Raw genomic sequence first — 18,559 nt, forward strand, 5'->3', positions numbered from 1 at the left:
AGGACAGAAAACGCCAGGCCCAGACTGGCCAAAGCGAACCAACAGATGTAGCACCCACTTTCTGAGACTTAAAGAGAAGAGTTATTTACTAGAGAAAGACTTAAATTCTCCAGACGGAAAAAGCAGTGGGAGAGAACCAACAGTAGGCAACACTGCTGGGCGAGGGGCCAGGCTTGCGCACCAAACTCCCATCTCCCCTTGTTGTTAACTTCCTCAAGCAGATTCAAGACAAAATGAAGTTGATTCTCAGTTTATTGTAAGTCTTCTTTTTACAGTATAAGTCTCCAAAAGGTCAGGGCAGCTTTATCTCTTAAATAACATGTCAATCATACAAAACGGCTGGAACCAAAGTAGAGAAATATATACAATATAATACATTAGGTATTTCCCATATTGTTAATTGCATTTTCCATATTAAATTAAAAGAGGCTATCCTGATTTACAATGTTATTTCTCTAGTGGAAATTAAACCTGTCAAAGACATAATGTACATTATTTTTTTTTTACAAAACCAGCACAGCAGCAATAATAAAACTGCTCATGATTGTAATTTTTATTTTTCTATTATACAACTGCACCTGTGTTACAAAAACGAACAAAAAAGGCCTTGCACTAGATGGTTTGAATACTGCTTAAGTCAGTATGTTAACACTTGAGGAATGATGAATGGCCTGGTCTGTTTTACCACCAGGCTCATTCACAAGGGTTTTCACTCCGCTAGCTAAACAAACTTACTACAGGTAGATTACTTTCCTCGGCAGTTTTATACAACCCCACTGCTAATGGGTTAAAAAGCCAAGGAGAAGCTGATGCCACAAAAACCAATCCAACCTTACTATTTACAATACCCAATAGAAGCCAAAGTTAGAAAACCACTCACTGCTGGATCAAGGAAAAACTTGTACGCAGGACATTCTGTAGGAAAACTTGAATATCTATAAATTAAAAATATTCAGTAGACTACAAAAGGGCTTGCAACAGCTTATTCCCTTATTTTCTTAGGCTTGGGTAAGAAAAAAGTAAATCCTTTTTATTTTGAGATAAAGTTCTGATGGCATCAAACGCTTCTCATTTATAAAGATTTTTATACAATGCAACAGGTTCACTATAGCTTTCTTGTGCTACTATCAATTATTCTCAGAGTTCATTTTTTATTCTAAGGAAGAAAGTATTAAGATTTCTTCCCCATTCTTTTCAGCATCAAGGTCCTCCAGGCCTCAAAGGGGAATTCAAGAGAGGTAAACAGTCATTCAGTGCTCAGCACTGAACAAAATATTTGAAAAGCCGTATTATATACATGGTCATGGCCTCAACAAGAGCAGCAAGGGGCCAAGGACAGAGTTCTACCAGTCACAACAAGTTAAATTTTGTATTTCCCCTTCATTAAGACAGTTTTAAAAGGACAGATTACCCTTGCAAGGCAACAAGTATTGCTTCAGATTATATCAAATTGGAATTTTTTCAGCCACAAAATTACCTAAGCAGCAGCAGTACTTTAAAAAAAAAAAAAAGTGGTTCTTCAAGTCATGGGTGGGGAAAACAAAATTAACATGACACATTATTGTCAACAGCTATTCCAGCGGAGCATTCAAGCTATACTCATGGTACTGAGATTAAAACCAAGAAACAACCTGATTACAGCAAGTGGAAGACACTAGCTCTTGGAAGTGCTCCTGACTAAGGGTGCGGGAAATGGACAGGATAAATGACCCTAAGCATCATGACAGAAAAAATAAAAGAGACGCAAAGCATGTTTGTATCCAAAATGAGATGCAAAAGCCACTGTTCCTGGACACAGGAGAAGTGAATAATGTTCCACATCGTTCAGCCTGGTACAACTCCTTTCTGGTCTTTGATGTCAAAACTAAAATTATCAGTGTTTTGGGTGTTTTCAAAAGGCACACCACATGTCAGGGGAAGTGCTTATCATCAGATCGGTTATGAGTCCTTGGTCAACTTGTTTCTAGCAAAAAACAATGTTTTGAATAAGCACCAAATACCAAACTAATACTTTCACTTTCTCAAGCAAACTTCCCCAAATGTTCCTATTTCACATACTTAATCTCTGTAACTAGAATGTATCCAGATTTTTTTCTTATTAAGTGAAAACTGCAATAGATATATGCTACTATAGGAGGCCTGGAAAGAGTGGAACCCTTAAAACTTTATAAATCCCCAAACTACCCTTATTATGGAAACAAGCCAACAGAAAATATTCAGGGTTACGTTGTTTCCTCAAAGACAGTTTAGTACTTCCGATCACCTTTTAAACAAACAAAAATTCTATTAAACAAGTTTCTTACTAAGAATAGCTTATATCTTAACATTTCTCAGTAGTCAGAACTGGCCTAGAAACTGGTACAGAAAGTTAGAAAACAGGGATGTCCATACTGGGAACGTCTTCATTTTACAGATGCCACATAAATTGCTATTATATTGAAAAAGACACTTTACCTCAACAAAAAACAAGCAAGCACTTCCCTCACCCAGCTTCTTGGCTCAGGCCTAATTTATTTTTTATATTAAAAAAAAAAAACCATTAATAATTATCCCTTTGGGGATTTAGTCATTGTAGACTCGTTTTAATGTTACCCTGAAAGTGGGAGAAAAACCTAGAAACTGAGCATGTGCAGACAAGTGCAGTTTAACATATTATTTGCACAAAAGTTGTAAACAAGCTTAAAAAACAACTCCACGAAAAGGCTTAACGTTAGTGGCGGTAGCCTCCTGTCACCCACAGACAAGTAGAGACAGAACTTGAAAAACATCAAAACATAGTCAAGAACAGGGCAAGACAAAGCACAGGGTGGGATTCCCAATGTAAGTCCCAAGTCCTCAATAAAAAAGAACAGATTGTGTCAATCTGTTTAACTGGCCATTAATAGAATAATTCAGAATTTTTTTAAGGTTTCAGAAATTCTGGTAATAGGCAACGTTAAATTGCTACATGAGACACAAAACAAATTGACCAGCTCTACAAATGCTTTCTAGGTAAGAACATGTCCAATGTGATGCCAGGAGAGTCACAATCTAGGAGACACTGTTTTCTTAACATGCTTGTTAAGAAATATGACACCCCCGTTTTCACCCTATCTCATCTCCATCCATACATTTGTCCTTAGTCCTTTGAAATGTGTCTAGATCTCCACTTAAGTGGAAAAAAAAAATGTTCATGCAACTTCCCAGCCTACGGATAGCTAATCTGTAGGTATCAAAACCCAAAATACAAATCCATGGAGTCTTAACCCTTCGGCTACAGACAGCCTACACAGCCGCAGAACTGAAGGCCTCGGTGAACAGTGGTGAATGTGGTGAAGAAATAAAACATGTAGCTTATTTTGGTCCTTAGTTCCAGGCCCCTTTTCTTCATGGTCCATTTCAAAACACGTGCTTCATTTCAGCAGTTCAGACCCAAGCCTGTCCAGTGGTCTGGTACCATCAGGAAATACTTGTCCATTGCTTCACAAAATCTAGTCCTGTACAACTCTGGAGAGACCACAGTCGGCATTTTACCTAAGATTATGAAAGAGAAAAGGGAAAAGGAAGCTGTTACATAACTGATCAGATAGCTGACTTCAATGGCTGTTCTCCCTGTAAACAAACACATACACCACAGTGGCCTCAAGAAGGAAGAAGGGTGTTCACTGTGCCACACGACAAGGGACAGGTCCTTCCTGGTAGGAGTTTTTTCCTTCAAAAGACGCTCCTGCCTACAGATGAGAAATGTCTGAAAGCACAAATGGCACTAGCAGTGCTCAGAGAACTTAGATTTCAAGTGTTAACTCGAGACAACCTCTTACTCAGAACCTCTGGCTTTTTTTTTTTTTTTTTTTTAACCTTTTCATTTTGAGCACCTCTAGCATCTTAACACAAATTTAAAACTCCGTATTTCCCTACCTAAACAATTCCTTTTATTATTTGATCATCTTGGAAATGCTGATAAAATCAAAGACAGCCACTTACATTTTACAATTTTTAAAAAGGTATCCATTTGCTATATGTTAACTGATGAGGAAGATATAAGAACAGTTTAAAGAGTAAACAGAACAAAAATTCTGCTCACCTTGTCCTCCTAAAATTCCTGTTGATTTCACAACCATCTCAAGCTTTTTGTCCCACGTAAATGTTCGGATATAATCTGTTGCAGGGGGCGAGATTAGTAGTAAAAGCTGTCTTAATTAATAAAATCAGATGACAACACAGTCACTATTATTTCTACAACAGTTAACAATACTGCAGATGCTGACAGTATGTCACGTGCTGGCCTAAGGTTTTTACCATGTTAATTCATTTCATCTTCATAACAACCTCACAGGGCTCCATCTTTAAATGACTTTTGAATATAGACATTTTTGGTAAAGATTATGAAAATGGAAATGAGGAAACTGAATAGAAGGTATCAGAATATAAAAACTACTTTTTTTTAAATTTTAAATCAAAGTCTGTGAAAATATTCAATAAGGTATTACTAGACCAGATTCAGTATAATCTTCAAATTTTACTCTTGCTTCAATCATGAACTATACATAAGGTCGACTTACCTATAATTCCAACTACCAGCTCATTGCTGGTATCATCTCGCCCAACTAGCAAAGAATAGTCTATAATGAGGTGGCTAGAAAGGAAGTGGGAGTCGCTACGGATCGAGGCTCTCAGCACAGCTTTGGAATGAGAACGGATATACAGAGGGTTGTCTCGAACCATCTTTAAGAGATTTTCATCCAGCAGGACTACATCACAACTCTCTTTCCCGGTGTCAGTTTTTACATTTCGATTCCTAAGTGAACCCTTCAAATCAAAAACCTGGCAGAAAAAAAGTGCTCTGTCATTCATTTCTGAGTTGCTACAAGTGGTTAATGAATGTAATTAAATTTAAAGGACAGAAAGCTTCCTTGTAGCCACTACCCTTATAAAGACTTTGAAATTTAAAAACTTAATCATAACTTATATAACATAAGTCATTAAATTCAAGCATTACAATTGTATAAAGCATAAAACACATGGTGACAAAATCGTACCATATGAAATTAACACCTAGCTCCACAATTACTGAAACATTTTGGAAATACACTGACCCATTTAATCAACTCTAAGAAACAATAACAAGTAACTCCAAAAATATATTGTTAAATCATAAAGCAGTTTAAAAAACAGATGCAAACAGCCTTAGAAACTTCAAATTTTGATATCAAAACTGTACAATTACTTAGAACAATGTAGAAGCAACAGCATATCTCTAGGAATTTCTGGGCAGTAGGAAAAGCAATGCACTCAAAGGTCAGGGGACTTGGGTACCAGACCAGTGCGGCCTGAAGTGTATTTGACAGACCACTGCCAGTCACGATGACAGAAGAGGCTGGTGTCAGAATGGAAATCAATTACATCATTAAAAAGGCAGTTTACTTCAGCAGATGTTTTCCCCATAGCAAGACATACTCGATGAAGAAAGCAGTGCATTAAATTACATTCTAGTACAAGCTCCTTATCTCACCACAGAAAAAACAGTTCAAGGACCAGCACACTGAAGAGTACTGTTCCAGAATCTAGACCAACCTGAGCTCTAGGAATAGCTGTGTAACTTTGATAAAGTACTCAATTTCTCTGAGCCTCAGTTTCTTCATCTCTAAAACTTGGTATGTTGAATCTGCCTTCTTATTCTACAATTCTGGGTTTCTAGGATATTGGATATGTGAAATTCTAGGACCAGTCTAAAATATTCCTCTTTCTTCTTTTCTACAGGGTTCACTAACTCAAAAGTTAAATTTTGCCTAGTAACCAAAGTTTAATATTCACCAACAAATAACATGTTATTCTCTGATTCATATTTCAGGAACCAGAAGTACAAAGCATTCCAGAGCTAAGTGCTTTGCGTAGTCCAGCATACTGACCTGTGCCATCTTTCTCCCATAGAAAAGATTTTCCATGACAAGGAGATCTAACTTCTTCTCAGTGTTGTTCTGAGAATTCTTGTAACCAATTCTGTAAACTCCAAGAATCTTGGCCAATGCAGTGGGCCTCTAATCAAGAAAAGATAAAAGTAAACTCTTATCGAAAAGGATTATTAATGAATATTATGCCTAGTGAAAAAAAATTAGAGGAAGAGAAACACTGTGTATATCATTTATATGTGGAATCTAAAAAGTAATACAAATGAATGTATATGCAGAAGAGAAATAGACTCAGATACAGAAAACAAGCTTGTGGTTACCAAAGGGGAGAGGGAGTGGGAGAGGGACAAATTAGGGTATGAGATTAACAAAATACTCTGTATAAAATAGATAAGCAATAAGGATACACTGTACACACAGAGAATAATAGCCAGCATCTTGTAATCACTTATAATGGAGTATAACCTGCAAAAATACTAAGTCACTATGCTATACACCTGAAACTAATATAATATTGTAAATCAACCATACTTCAATTTTTTAAAGGATTATTAAAAAAAGAATTATTTATAATTTAATATCAATATGTGGATTATTCTTGTAATATCCAAAAATGATTTTCTATTAATATTATGAGTCAGAGAACCCTAAAGAAACTCAAACCTTTGAATCTCAGAAGCAAGTAAAGCAGCAATGTAAATAAAAATATTATATCTTTAACATTCTGCCAAAGGGTAATCCTTCATAATTTCTCAAATTCATAAATTTTATTATGACATAAATTCTCCAATAATAGGCAATAATCCCATAAATGGAGGGGGGAAAAATCTATGTGGTTCCTTCATACTCTTATGGGGAGGGTTACTTGGGCCACTTGGGCCACTGGCTCCCTCTCTTTCAACTTAAGGGATCCATGCCCTCATTTCTCAACAAAACTTACAAATTATCAATTGTTATGTGCATCTATTTGCATCTGGTCTTAATGTTCTTAATTAAATGCAACTTGCTTGAGATCTCTTGGCTTCTCACTGGTAAAGGGAGGAAAAAAAGAGTCTGAAATCCCTGCATTCTGTCACATGTCAGTAGCACAGCAGAGGTCTAGTCCTGTCCTGTTCACATATTACCACAGAGAAAACTGCCATTAGGACTCTCTGGATGTGAAAGAGCCCAGTAAATTAATCACAGACCACAGTTTTGGATTTCTACCTTTTGCTGAACAGCATTTGTAATATAATTGAAGTAGTGTGGTGCAAAGTCGAGGAAAGACTGGACTTCCAGACGAGGCATTTGCTTCAAAATGAATCTATCATCTAAAAGGCAAAAAGTTCATGTTTATTCAATGGCAATATTTACTAAGGTAATCTACAATAAATCATTCCAAAGATCCCAAGAGATTAGTTTGCTTCATGTTTTCAAGGGATATTTTCTGATATCACTGAAAAAACTGTGATCAGAACACAGTTCTCAAGTAATTGAAGGTCTGAAAGGGCTTCTGAGGATTTATACAGTTAAGAAACTTTTGACAGTACCACATCTAAATCCATAGCTAGATGAGCTACTTTTTAAAACTTCTTTGTGAACAATCCAGTAAGCAAAGGTTATAAAAGTTCTTATCAAGCAACATCTTTTCTGCTGTATTTTCTCAAATATTTTCGCTTTCAGCACGTATGGAGAATGGAATATGAAGTACAAATGGTCACGTAAACCTTTGTAGGTTAAGAACTTGGCCTTCCTATTTTTAGGTTAAATATTTCTATTTAAAATCATTAGCTCTGAGGTAACCCTTTGGGGCTTTCCAGGAGTTCTCTGTTACTATTTACATTTGGAAAACTCAGGACTTGAAAGAATTTAGTAAGGATTTGATCAGTGTTTGTCTCTAATTACACACCATATACATGTATACGCTTTTAAATATTCTTATTTCATCCTCTCAAGCACACAAAGAAAAACAGAAAAGTTTGTTTCCCAATTGTCAGTACCATATTACCTCACTTCAAGGGATTCACAAATTATCTGAGGGAAAAAGATGGATACTGCTTAAAGGAGTAGAAGATTAAAAAGACTCACCTTCAGTTGCATAAAAGGCAGCTCCTGATTTGCCTCCCCGGGCCTGCCATGGCGAAGAGTGAGACAGGGAACGAATGAAATCTTCCTCGCTGCTGCCCAGAATCACTTCTCGCATCTTATGAAACTCTCCCGCGTAGTACAGCCGACAGTAAAACTTGGCATTGGCATCAGAAAATTCTATAAACAAAAGGGTTTTAAATAAATAAATGAATAAATAAAAGCTTTTATGAATCAGAAATACCTTTTCCTTTTCCTTCTTGCCTGCTCACCACACCCACCAAATGCAACCATTTTATTTTCTCCATGATAGCATTTCTCAGGTGAAGTCTACCACCTCCCTGTTAATCGTATCTGTTAAAGTTATCCTCAGGGAGGATTAGACAGCATCCTTATGGCCACCCTTACATATTTACAGAAAAATCAAACATAAAATAGACTCATCTCTAATTTTATGCTGATTACTGTATTTTCATCATTGTACTTTTACATCTTAAATTTTACCGTATGTGATATTATTCTAGATGGTAAATTTTTGGCACTCACATGCACAGACACAATTATAAATGCTTTTGTCAAGACTCTGTGACTCTAAATTACACTAAGTAATTATTTGAACATTAGACATTTACTCAAATTGTAATGTATAAATTATATTATAATTTCAATTTATAAATTCCTTTCTAAATTAAATAATGTATAATGTAATTTATAAACTAAATCTAGATGAAACAAAACTTCATCAGCACACAGATTTAAAATTCATTTCAAGAAACAGGATATTTATCTAGTATGAAGCTAAAGCTTCAAATAATGGAGTCTGTTCAATTATAGCCCCGATCCACAAACCAAAGGTACTGATCTCATACTTACGAAGCTCCACGTGAGGATTTGTGAGTTGTTTCTTCTGTGTATCTCCTCCATCTACTTCATCTAAAAAAGGTTTAAAATTGTTAGTAAAGCCAAAGTTTTAGATAGTTATCAGTTCATTTTTTCTGTTCTTTTTTCCCCTAATACAACAATAAAAACTAACAAGTCAACCCCTATTAGCCTAGTCAAGTCACTCTCAAGCAAGCACTGGGACACAACTAACTGTGTCAACTATTATAATAAAAATGTATGTACCTTTTGAAAGATCAATTTTTAGATTAACAATCAGAGAATTCAGATTGAAGAATAGTTTTTCTTATATTTAAGTAATCCTTATGATAGCAATAGACTAACTCAGCTCTTACATCACAGCTTCCCATCACTCCTTTGCCAGAGTTTATGACCAGTTTTCCCTGTGTATGGAATAATGCTTCCCCAACAGTTTGAGATGCTTTCTTTATCATATACTAAGATATCTGTACAACATATAAAATACATTACTGTCTACTTCAGAGCTTTTTTTTTATTTGATTTGTCTGGCAGATCTTCTGCCAGATCCACTCTAATTACTGTAGATTTGTAATATATTTTAACATCTAGAAAGAAGAACAAGTCATTCTCTAAGTTTCACATTTCAAAAAAAATTGTTTTGAAGCACCAATGCCTCCTAAGGATCACAGTCCAATGGCAGCCTGTAGAATACTAAACACATAACTACTAATGAAAACTTTTCATGCAGTTCCTATTTTTTAAACTACTAATTCATGATCTAACCCTGGGGTTGTCAAACTATTTCTGTAAAAGGCCAGGTGGTTAAGTATTTTGCCCAGTTGAAACTACTCAACTTGCCAATATAGAGCAAAAGCAGCCAGACAATAAGTAAGTGAATGGGTGTGCCTGTGCTCCAGCACAGCTTCATAGAAACAGGTCAGCATAGTTTGCTGACTCCTGGTCTAACCCTGCGTTCAAATACAGTCAGGTAGATACATTTTTTAAATATAAAAATGAAGTTGGGTTTCAATAGCCTCAACCTTACCAAGACTGGTAAAGAAAGGAACCGTCTGAGGAGGTAGTGAAATGAAAACATCTGAATATCCTGTGAGCTACACAGCGAGATGTTTCACATGTGTAACATCACTCAGTCCTCAGTAAACCTAGGAAGACATTGCTTTTGCCACTTTACAGGTACCAAAAGTAAGGATTTCTAATACCACTACACAGTAAGTGACGGCAATGACATCTGAAACCAGTTGGATTCTCCAAGCGCCATGCTTTTTCCGCTCTACCCCACTGAGGTGTGAGAAGAGAGGGAATGTTCTGGTTTCAGCAGTAGAAGCAACTACTTAAAGCCATGAGGAACACAGGCAACTAAAAGAGGTAAATCAAAGCCTAGAATAAGCACATTTGGTCTCCTTTAACACACCTTGAGGCTCAATGCCTTGATTCTCCGTCCCCTCCTTGCCCGTCTGCCCAACCTGGTAGTAAGCACTATCTGCTCCACGTAAGGTCTCTCTCTTCTGGGAAGAGAGATCAGGGCTTTTCCCTGCTGTCCCTCGGAAGAAGGACAACATTCCAGAAGCCTTTTTGGCTAAAAATAAGAGGTAACATATTAAGTGCAGGTCACTGCAGGTGGAAAAATAAAAATTTTCAACTCATCCCTTTGTTAGCAGTAACCATTATATGAGGGTAATAAATATGAGTAACAATGATACTTTCATTTGCATAGACTATCATTCCACATGTTTTATGGGGTTGAGGGCAGGGCAGTCAAGCACTTTTATTATCAGAAACATAGAAGAAGAGCAATGCTCAGATTAGCTATATATCAAAATGTGAGAAATTATATAGAAAGCCTTTAAAAAATATCTTTCCAAGGCTGTCATAATATGTTAAGCAACAAGATTAAGCTAGGGCTGGGTTCTTACAGTATTACACTACAGTTAATTAAACTAACACAAAACAGTTTAATAAGCTGTAAGGGTTTAAAGGTAATATATTTATATCATCTGTGTTTCAATATTTTAACACAGTAAAATATACAATTTCAGTTTTAGCACTTTTTAAAAAATAAGTAGTACAGGATGACCAAAAATATTACTAAAGCATGCTCTATATTTTCTTCTTAGCTTTGAGCTTCATCATGTCATTAGTATGTATAAGTCTAACCTTGTACATTTACAGTTTACAAAATCCACATCAACTGTCAATCATCGAGTGCTTACTTAGGGTGGCAGACACCATTATGGCCTCCTTACTATCCAATCCCACCTTGTTCCTTGCTAACAGAACTCCCACTGTGTTTTCCTGGGGCAGCAACGTGTAGAGCCCCAGGAAAAGAATCATGATTTGTATAAGCCAGCCAGGACAATCTGCTCACCACATTCTCAGTCTGCTTTGCAGGAAAGCGTGACCATGAGACTCAGTTCTAACCAATGAGAATGAAGGAGGACGGGCGTTTCCTAATAAAAGGGCACAGCTGCAGCTTGTCCCTGCCTTCTGCCTCAAATGCAAACATTAAGTGGGACATTTTTAACCATGAGTGAAACTTAAGAGAATTACAGAGAAACTACTCATATGTTGTCATGGCAACACTGAGTAGCTGAACCAATGCCAACAACTGCCCACCTGCAGACATTGCTATTTTAGAAAAATAAGCTGTCATTTGTTTAAGGCCCAAGAGTCACTTGAGTCTTCTGTTACTTGGAGGGAATATTCCTAACCAACAAGGTCAAAAAGACCCAAGTTCAAATGCCAGCTCCCCAGTACCTGTGTAACCTTGAGCACACCGCTTAACCAAAGTCTGAACTTGCTCTCTGAAAACTGGAGATAAGTCAAATAACTCTTATGGGGTCATTGGAGGGATTAAAGGAGATGTTACATGAAAAGTTCTTTTCGCAGTGCCAACAATATTGCAGAAACAAACAAGCCAAAAAGTTGCTGTTCATATTTCTTAGCTTGTGTGCTTTAAACTGAAAGCTCTAGCCAGGAAGGCAGATCCTGCTTCTTTTTGCAAGGACCTATGAGTTTCAAACTCTATAAACTTAAGGTAAGAATCAAAGGACAGCAAAATATGTATAAAAGAACACAGACAAAAATTTGACATCCATACTATATTTCAAAGACCAGAAGTAATAGTAAACTCTTGGCAAATGGCATTTCTTATTTAATGTGTTTTCTTCTTCAAACCACAATTATGAACAAAACTAGTAACTATTTCTCCATTTGTAATCTTACTTGGTTGTTGTTCTGCTTCTGCTGTACGATTTGTCTGTCCTCCACTGATCTCAGGTAATCTAATAGGGCTGCTACTCTTTGGTCTGCTGTCTAAAGTACTAAAATGAAAAACAAAACAAAAAAAAGTTGGCTTTATATGATCCAGACACAAAATAGCAAGTCCTCCCATTCCTCCATTAATCTACTCCCCTCCTAACCCCACCCACAATGGCAGACATTGATTCATAATTTATATAAACACAGGGCAGCGTGGAAGAAAAGGTCCTGAAATGTCTACTGGACTTAAGAAAAACAAAATGTTAAAGCTATGAAAATGTATGAAAAAATATACAAAAGTATAGGCTCTTAAAATTTTCTCAAGTCCATCAGAGCTACATTAGTACCCATAAGTCCAACAATTATGATAATGTGTCAAAACATCTGAAATACTGAACATCCTTAAAAACTGGTGAGGGGGGTTGTTTTGTTTCTTAACTATTAGGATCTTTATTAAGCAAAATTCACAAATACTTTACAAGGTCAAGTAGTAGTTTACTAATTTCACAAGTCACTATTTTTAAAGTGAAAACAGTAAAGAGAATTTAGAATGTTCAAGTTTAAATCTGCAATAGACACTGAAACTCTAAGACAATTACCAGAAAACTGTATCCTGAGGGGCTTTTTAAGGTCTTTCTATTATACCTGAATTTTGTTCTATCTATTATTGGCTAAAACATGAGTGCCATTGACTATATTCTAGAAACTTTTACATTTATAATAAGCTACAATAAAACTGAAGTAGAAGGACTTAGAAAATGCTGACATGGCTCAACTGAAATAGATGCTACTTAATCACGGATCACCTGTTTGGTGGAAGCCCTTCTTCAGCACTGCTCCGCAGAGTGGCTTTGGACAATTCCTCTAAGGCATTTCGGTATTCTTTACAACTTAGGGTAGAACAGGTTGAAATATGTTAAACGTTAAGGTCTTCTTTTAAAATAAATCATATGCTTTAGAATAAGCTTTGTATTATAGAAATGCAATCATTGTAAGTGTCAACAATTAAATACATTTGAGTTAAGTAACAAAAGTTATCAAGTTAGAAGCTTCATGAAGAAGGTCTGTGTCCTCACAGAAAATAATACAAAACACAACCGAACACACCAACTAGGGTTTAATATCCTAAACAATGACTGTGAAGGCCTACAGACTCACATTTAGTTCAAATGCCTTCAGGGGTTAAACAGCTAACTTAAAAGCGTGACATTTCAGGGTTGAGTATAATGGAGAGGAAAGGAACTTGAGCATGCTTTTCAACTTCAAGGTACTGAACTTCAAGAAAAAAAATTTTTTTTTATGTTGCACTGACTAAAAAACTCCAACTTTTGGACTAGCAGTCTGGGAGCTCTGATTTAGGTAAATCAGATGTTATGGAGTAAGAGAAGCATCCTAGGGTGTACCATTTTTCCAAGATACTAGAAAAAGGTGACCTCAACTAGAAAACTTCCTTCTTAGTTTTACAAAATATGTTTGACTTGGTTGACTTTCCTGCCTTTCTTGCCTATTAAATTGTGATGTGACTAAGCGATAGACTGAGAAGCAAATACTAGCTTCATAAACACCAAAAGACAAAGATTACAAGTTTATCATATGGAACCTTCTAAAGGAAAATCATTCCTCATTATCCAAATAGTAAGTTACTCTAAACTCCATAAATGCTGAGGCCTAAAAATCTATCTTGTTTATGTCTGTATATCCAATACCTAGCATAGCACATATTGTGGACATTCAAATATTTGTTGAATAAATGGACAACTTGTAACCAATATTTTAAAAAGTATAAAATTTCAATCTCTTCCAACAGGAAAAAAAATGTTTTTTAATTAAACATCTTAGATTTTACTTAAACTAGCTTCTACCACTGCCAAGACACCATTAAGATTACAGAACTTTGTCCTTTTAGACATGATACATAAATATTTTTAAAGAGGGGTCCTTCTTTAAGACACATGGTAACTGTGGGCATGTAAATAGGTCGAGGCATAGAAACAGCATTTCTTTCAGTGAGGAAACTTTACCTGCTATGTGTGGGAAGCAGGAAGGAAATGAATGAAGAATACAAAAAAGATATTCAGATGACATAAGGCAAATACGTTCCAAGTATTATGTTAATAAGTAAATCAAAGGAAGGGATACAATGGATACACAATACAACACAGAGAATGGCTAGGGAATACAAGGATTAGCAAATAGCTTGCCTAGAAAATGGAATCATTAGGAGCTTGCTTAAGAGTCATCTTGTTATTATTTGGGTAAAGAGTATATTTTCAGATACAAAGAGAATAAGCTGTCAAGCCCAAAGAATATTTTTTTAACTTACATTTAATACTTTGTGTTTACTTGTATTTTGTTCTACTCTATGCGACAGATCTCAAGAAAATGGCAATTAACAAATGCACATAAAACATAAAGATACAACCATAGGTAGAAAAGTCCCACGAATAATACCTGAGAGCAAAAGCAATGATAGAGCTGGGCTCCTTCTCGCAGACTGCAATGGGCACTCGTTCATGTTCATACATTAAGTAGTGCTTATCTGGATCACTGTTCAAATGTTTAAGTACATAAATAAGAACAAAATTAGCAGAAAATCACGTATACACACCACACAGCACTATTACAAGTAAGTCTCAGGACAATTTTAAGTTAACTAAATAATGCACAATTACAGGAATATAATTAAGCCAAAATGTATGCAGAACTCCAACAAACAGCCAAGGAGAATATATCAACAGAAAGTTTTTGAAGGTAACTGAAAATTATCAGAATTGTTTTTTAAAGCAGATGGTTCTGGATTCATCACTCCAAACAAAGCTTTTCACACCAGCAAGATTTTGGGCCATATTCATCTCAAAAAACATATACAATGAACAGCAGAAGTGTAAAACACTTTGTTCTACTATAAGCTTGAAAAGTCTTCTAGAAATTGTGGAAATGTACTTCTAGACCAATAGCTGCTCTCCTATCACCACATGAAAACTCAATGGTGTTTCATTTCAGCCCAAATCTTGCTTCCCTGACTTCCATCCTAAACCCTCTATGGAAGCATTCATTCATTTGAGCAACAGCCATTTACTGCCCATAATGTGCCAGAAACACAATGTCAAGAAAACTATTACTAAGCATCTAATACGTGTAAGTTGTTAACAATACAGTGGTGAAAAATAGGCATGGTACAGTTTACAGTACAGTGAGGTAAGGAAACACATAATCCTACAAATAAATTAAATGACCTTCTGTGACAAGTGTCCTGAGAAAATCCTGAGAGCACATAATAAAGAGTCCTAATCTGTTTGGGGCAGAGAACTTGGGGAAGGGTCTGGTAAAGTTTTCCTGAGAAAGAATGCAGAGGGCTTAATGACTAAGAAGAAAGTGAAGGCCATGTGCAAAGGCCACAGACAAGAGGGACAAAAACCCAGTCAAGCAACAAGATATTCAAGTCTGAAGCATAGAAAACAGGAAACTTTTATAGTCTGCTGTCACAGAATGCATCATATACTATAGTGTGAGTTTCTATCTGTCTCCTCCCCAGAACTGTGAGCTCTTGACAGCAGGGATCTTTCCTTTCTAGTCGTGTTCTATATCCTGGGGTACCAGAGCTGGTGCTCGATAAGTTTAAACGTTGACTGAATAAATAAAGACATAAGTCAAGAGAACAAAATCCTTATTAACAACTGTCCACCTTTTGGATACACTTGTACCACTGTAACAAGTACAGCATCTGACAGCCAAACAGGTCAACCAGCGGAAGAAAAATAAACTCTCACAGCCAGCCTGTTTTCTCCTACTCTGAGTGAGCCCAGTACAAACAAAATCACATGAAAACTTACATGGGTCATTATATTTCATTACCACTGTTAAAATTAAAAGCACCATGTCTCAGTAAATTTTTGGGTAATATCCTCATATACAATCATCAATATGTTTTTAAGATGATGAGGTGAATAGATGTAGCAGTCTATCTTCAAAAAACATATATAAGTAGTTCTTTTCAGAACCAGTAATCTTAAGCATTAAGCAATATTAGTTAATGCTTTTTTCATCCACTCATCTACTATACAATGATTACATGTTCTACAAATTATATTATACCAAAAGACATTTTTTTACTATGATGAAGCATAATTTAGGATTGAGAAATACATATATACAGTTAAACAAACACATTTAAATATGAAGAGAGTAAATCTATCCAAAAAGGTTTTCATTCTTTTTTTTTATTCTGCTCCATTATAGGTTATTACAAGATACTGTATATAGTTCCCTGTGCTATAGAGATTTTTTTAATAAAGTGAAAATAAAACCACCGAACAGCCACTGGCTTTTATAATACTTACAAAGGAAATGGAATAGGGTTATAGCTATTTCCTGGAAGCAAATTTGCAAAGATGGCTTTCATGGTTGATTTTTCCTTCACCTGGCTGTCTGTAGATCCCAGCAAATGACCATCAAACACATCTGGGATGAAAAATATTCTACTTACATGTTAATATTCAGGAGGAACTAAAAAAAGTATATAGTGTCAACTATATTTCTTTTCCTTTATGGAACATGGACATATGCACACTGTAATTACCAATTAGGGTATAAGATTTCTGATCTAGGAATAATGACTATTATAGGTTGAAACAGGAAGCAATAAACAAACATACACAGCACTAACCCCAAGGGGTTCTTTTTTTTTTTTTTGCATTTCAACATCTTCGAAGTTGAGATCATCCTGCAGTCGATGGACTCTTACCATCGCAGGGCCAGGCAGCAGCCATGGTGAGACCACTGCTCAAGCATGCGTGAACTTAGTCACAGCTGTTCATGTTGCCACTTCAACTCAATTATGTGCACTGTGGCTATTACATCTGAGTTTAACTGCAATTTTAAAGTTTACACTACAATTAGGTAGTTGCTGCTTAAACAGAAAGCAAGAGAGAAGCAAGGCATAAATTTGCTATGAGTGAAACAAATATTTATTGTTGGAGAAATGGCTGCAATTTCTCTTACTTTCTTACAAGGCAGTAATCATGTGCTTTAGGGGACTTAAGAAGTAATATCCCCAGAAAGTAGATGAAGCTGAGTAACATTTTATTTTACTGAAATATTTACACGTCAAGTAATGCAACTGAAGAAGGGATATAATAAAAAGCTAAAACTAAAAGAGCACTTTCAATACGTAAAAATTTTAAATCCTAAGGGATAAGAAAGCATTGTGTCAAAGCACTCAGAGTGCTTGTCTCTTCTGCATGAAGTGCAGTGAAAGTGACTGGAACCGTACCTTCGGAACTGCTGGCAGTATCAAGGTCGGGGGGCCCTCCCACCGCCTGCTCAGGTGCGGTGTCGGGAGGAGTGGGCAGCTGGAGGTGGGGGGAACTGGTGGACCCCTGACTGGAGAGGGTGGCTAGGAAGCGGTCCTCTAAAGAAAAACACAGCCTTAAATGAGTCACTTAAAAACATTATGTCCATTTCTACCTAATAGTAATGTTTTTTAAATGCCAACTCATATTTCTACTTCAGACACCAAAGAATTTTAGCTTCTTAAAAGTTATGTAGATTATTTTAGTGCATATTTTAAAAATGGATACAAAAATCCAGGCAGGGTATATGACCTGACCACAATTAGATCTTGCACTGTGACTGGCAACCAATTCCGGCTCCTATCCAATCTTTGCACTCGACCACAATGCCTACCTAAATATTAGTTCATTCAAATTAATAGGGAATGAAATTATGACACTACTGGGGAAAAAAAAACTCATGCTTATTCTCAGGGGGGAAATTCACTTAATTATAAAAGAAAAATTTCAAGAATGATGAGTTGAGTTCTTTCTCTACAAAGATAAGTAAATTTTCTTACACATTTTCTAGGATGGCACCAAGTTATTCAATAAAATACTAAGGAAAAAAATATCTTAAGTGTAGAAAATATTTTAGTGATATAAAAATATTATTTAAACTCCGTAAGATTTTTGCTATGAAACCTAAGAGTTGACTTTGGAACAAGCGAAACAGGAATTCAGTTTTCTTTTGTCTTTTTGTTCTTCCTCTAAAAGCGGACTTCTCTATTGTGTATTTCTACATCCTAACTTATCTTATGCAATGTACTTTATGATAGTCTTAAACTGACAGTGCTACAAATGCCCTACAGGAAAGGAAAAAAAGTATGTGAACAATTGCATCAGAAAAAAGTTCTCAAAATTAGCAGTTAAAAACAACTTATAGACTAAGAAATGTCTTTAAATTCAATGACAAGTGATGACCAGACTCAAGTACCAACCTTTTTCTCCATTTTGAAGCCCTGGAGAAACATTCCGTGGAGATGCATCCATTGCACTTATCTGTAGAAGAGTAAATACTTTGTTCTTAAGGAAGCATTAAAATAACACTAAAAAATTTTTTTAACCCAGTGAATCTTAAACATTTTGGTCTCAGGACAGTTCTTTCAACCTTTTAAGAATTATTAAGACACAAAT

At 35.9% G+C, this 18,559-nt stretch overlaps 1 protein-coding gene across 8 annotated transcripts in view; it reads right to left on the reverse strand.

Moving 5' to 3' along the window:
- Positions 1–234: 234 nt before the first annotated feature.
- The window catches only part of PIKFYVE (phosphoinositide kinase, FYVE-type zinc finger containing), a 73,181-nt gene continuing 54,856 nt past the window's right edge, over positions 235–18,559 (reverse strand). For 7 of the 8 annotated variants that reach the window (XM_031451898.2, XM_064485043.1, XM_031451901.2 and 4 more), the window contains 14 exons: positions 18,364–18,424; positions 17,365–17,502; positions 16,433–16,553; positions 14,544–14,639; positions 12,899–12,982; positions 12,057–12,154; positions 10,246–10,410; positions 8,826–8,885; positions 7,956–8,132; positions 7,095–7,198; positions 5,889–6,017; positions 4,542–4,803; positions 4,064–4,138; positions 235–3,513 (listed from right to left, as the gene is read on the reverse strand). In XM_031451898.2, coding sequence (XP_031307758.2) covers positions 3,398–3,513; positions 4,064–4,138; positions 4,542–4,803; positions 5,889–6,017; positions 7,095–7,198; positions 7,956–8,132; positions 8,826–8,885; positions 10,246–10,410; positions 12,057–12,154; positions 12,899–12,982; positions 14,544–14,639; positions 16,433–16,553; positions 17,365–17,502; positions 18,364–18,424 — 1,686 coding nt within the window. In that variant the 3' untranslated portion in view covers positions 235–3,397. The remainder of the gene's footprint in view (positions 3,514–4,063; positions 4,139–4,541; positions 4,804–5,888; positions 6,018–7,094; positions 7,199–7,955; positions 8,133–8,825; positions 8,886–10,245; positions 10,411–12,056; positions 12,155–12,898; positions 12,983–14,543; positions 14,640–16,432; positions 16,554–17,364; positions 17,503–18,363; positions 18,425–18,559) is intronic. The other variant, XM_064485044.1, reaches the window with a different exon arrangement.

Source organism: Camelus dromedarius, chromosome 4 (assembly GCF_036321535.1).
Source record: "Camelus dromedarius isolate mCamDro1 chromosome 4, mCamDro1.pat, whole genome shotgun sequence".
Classification (NCBI taxonomy): Eukaryota; Metazoa; Chordata; class Mammalia; order Artiodactyla; family Camelidae; genus Camelus; species Camelus dromedarius.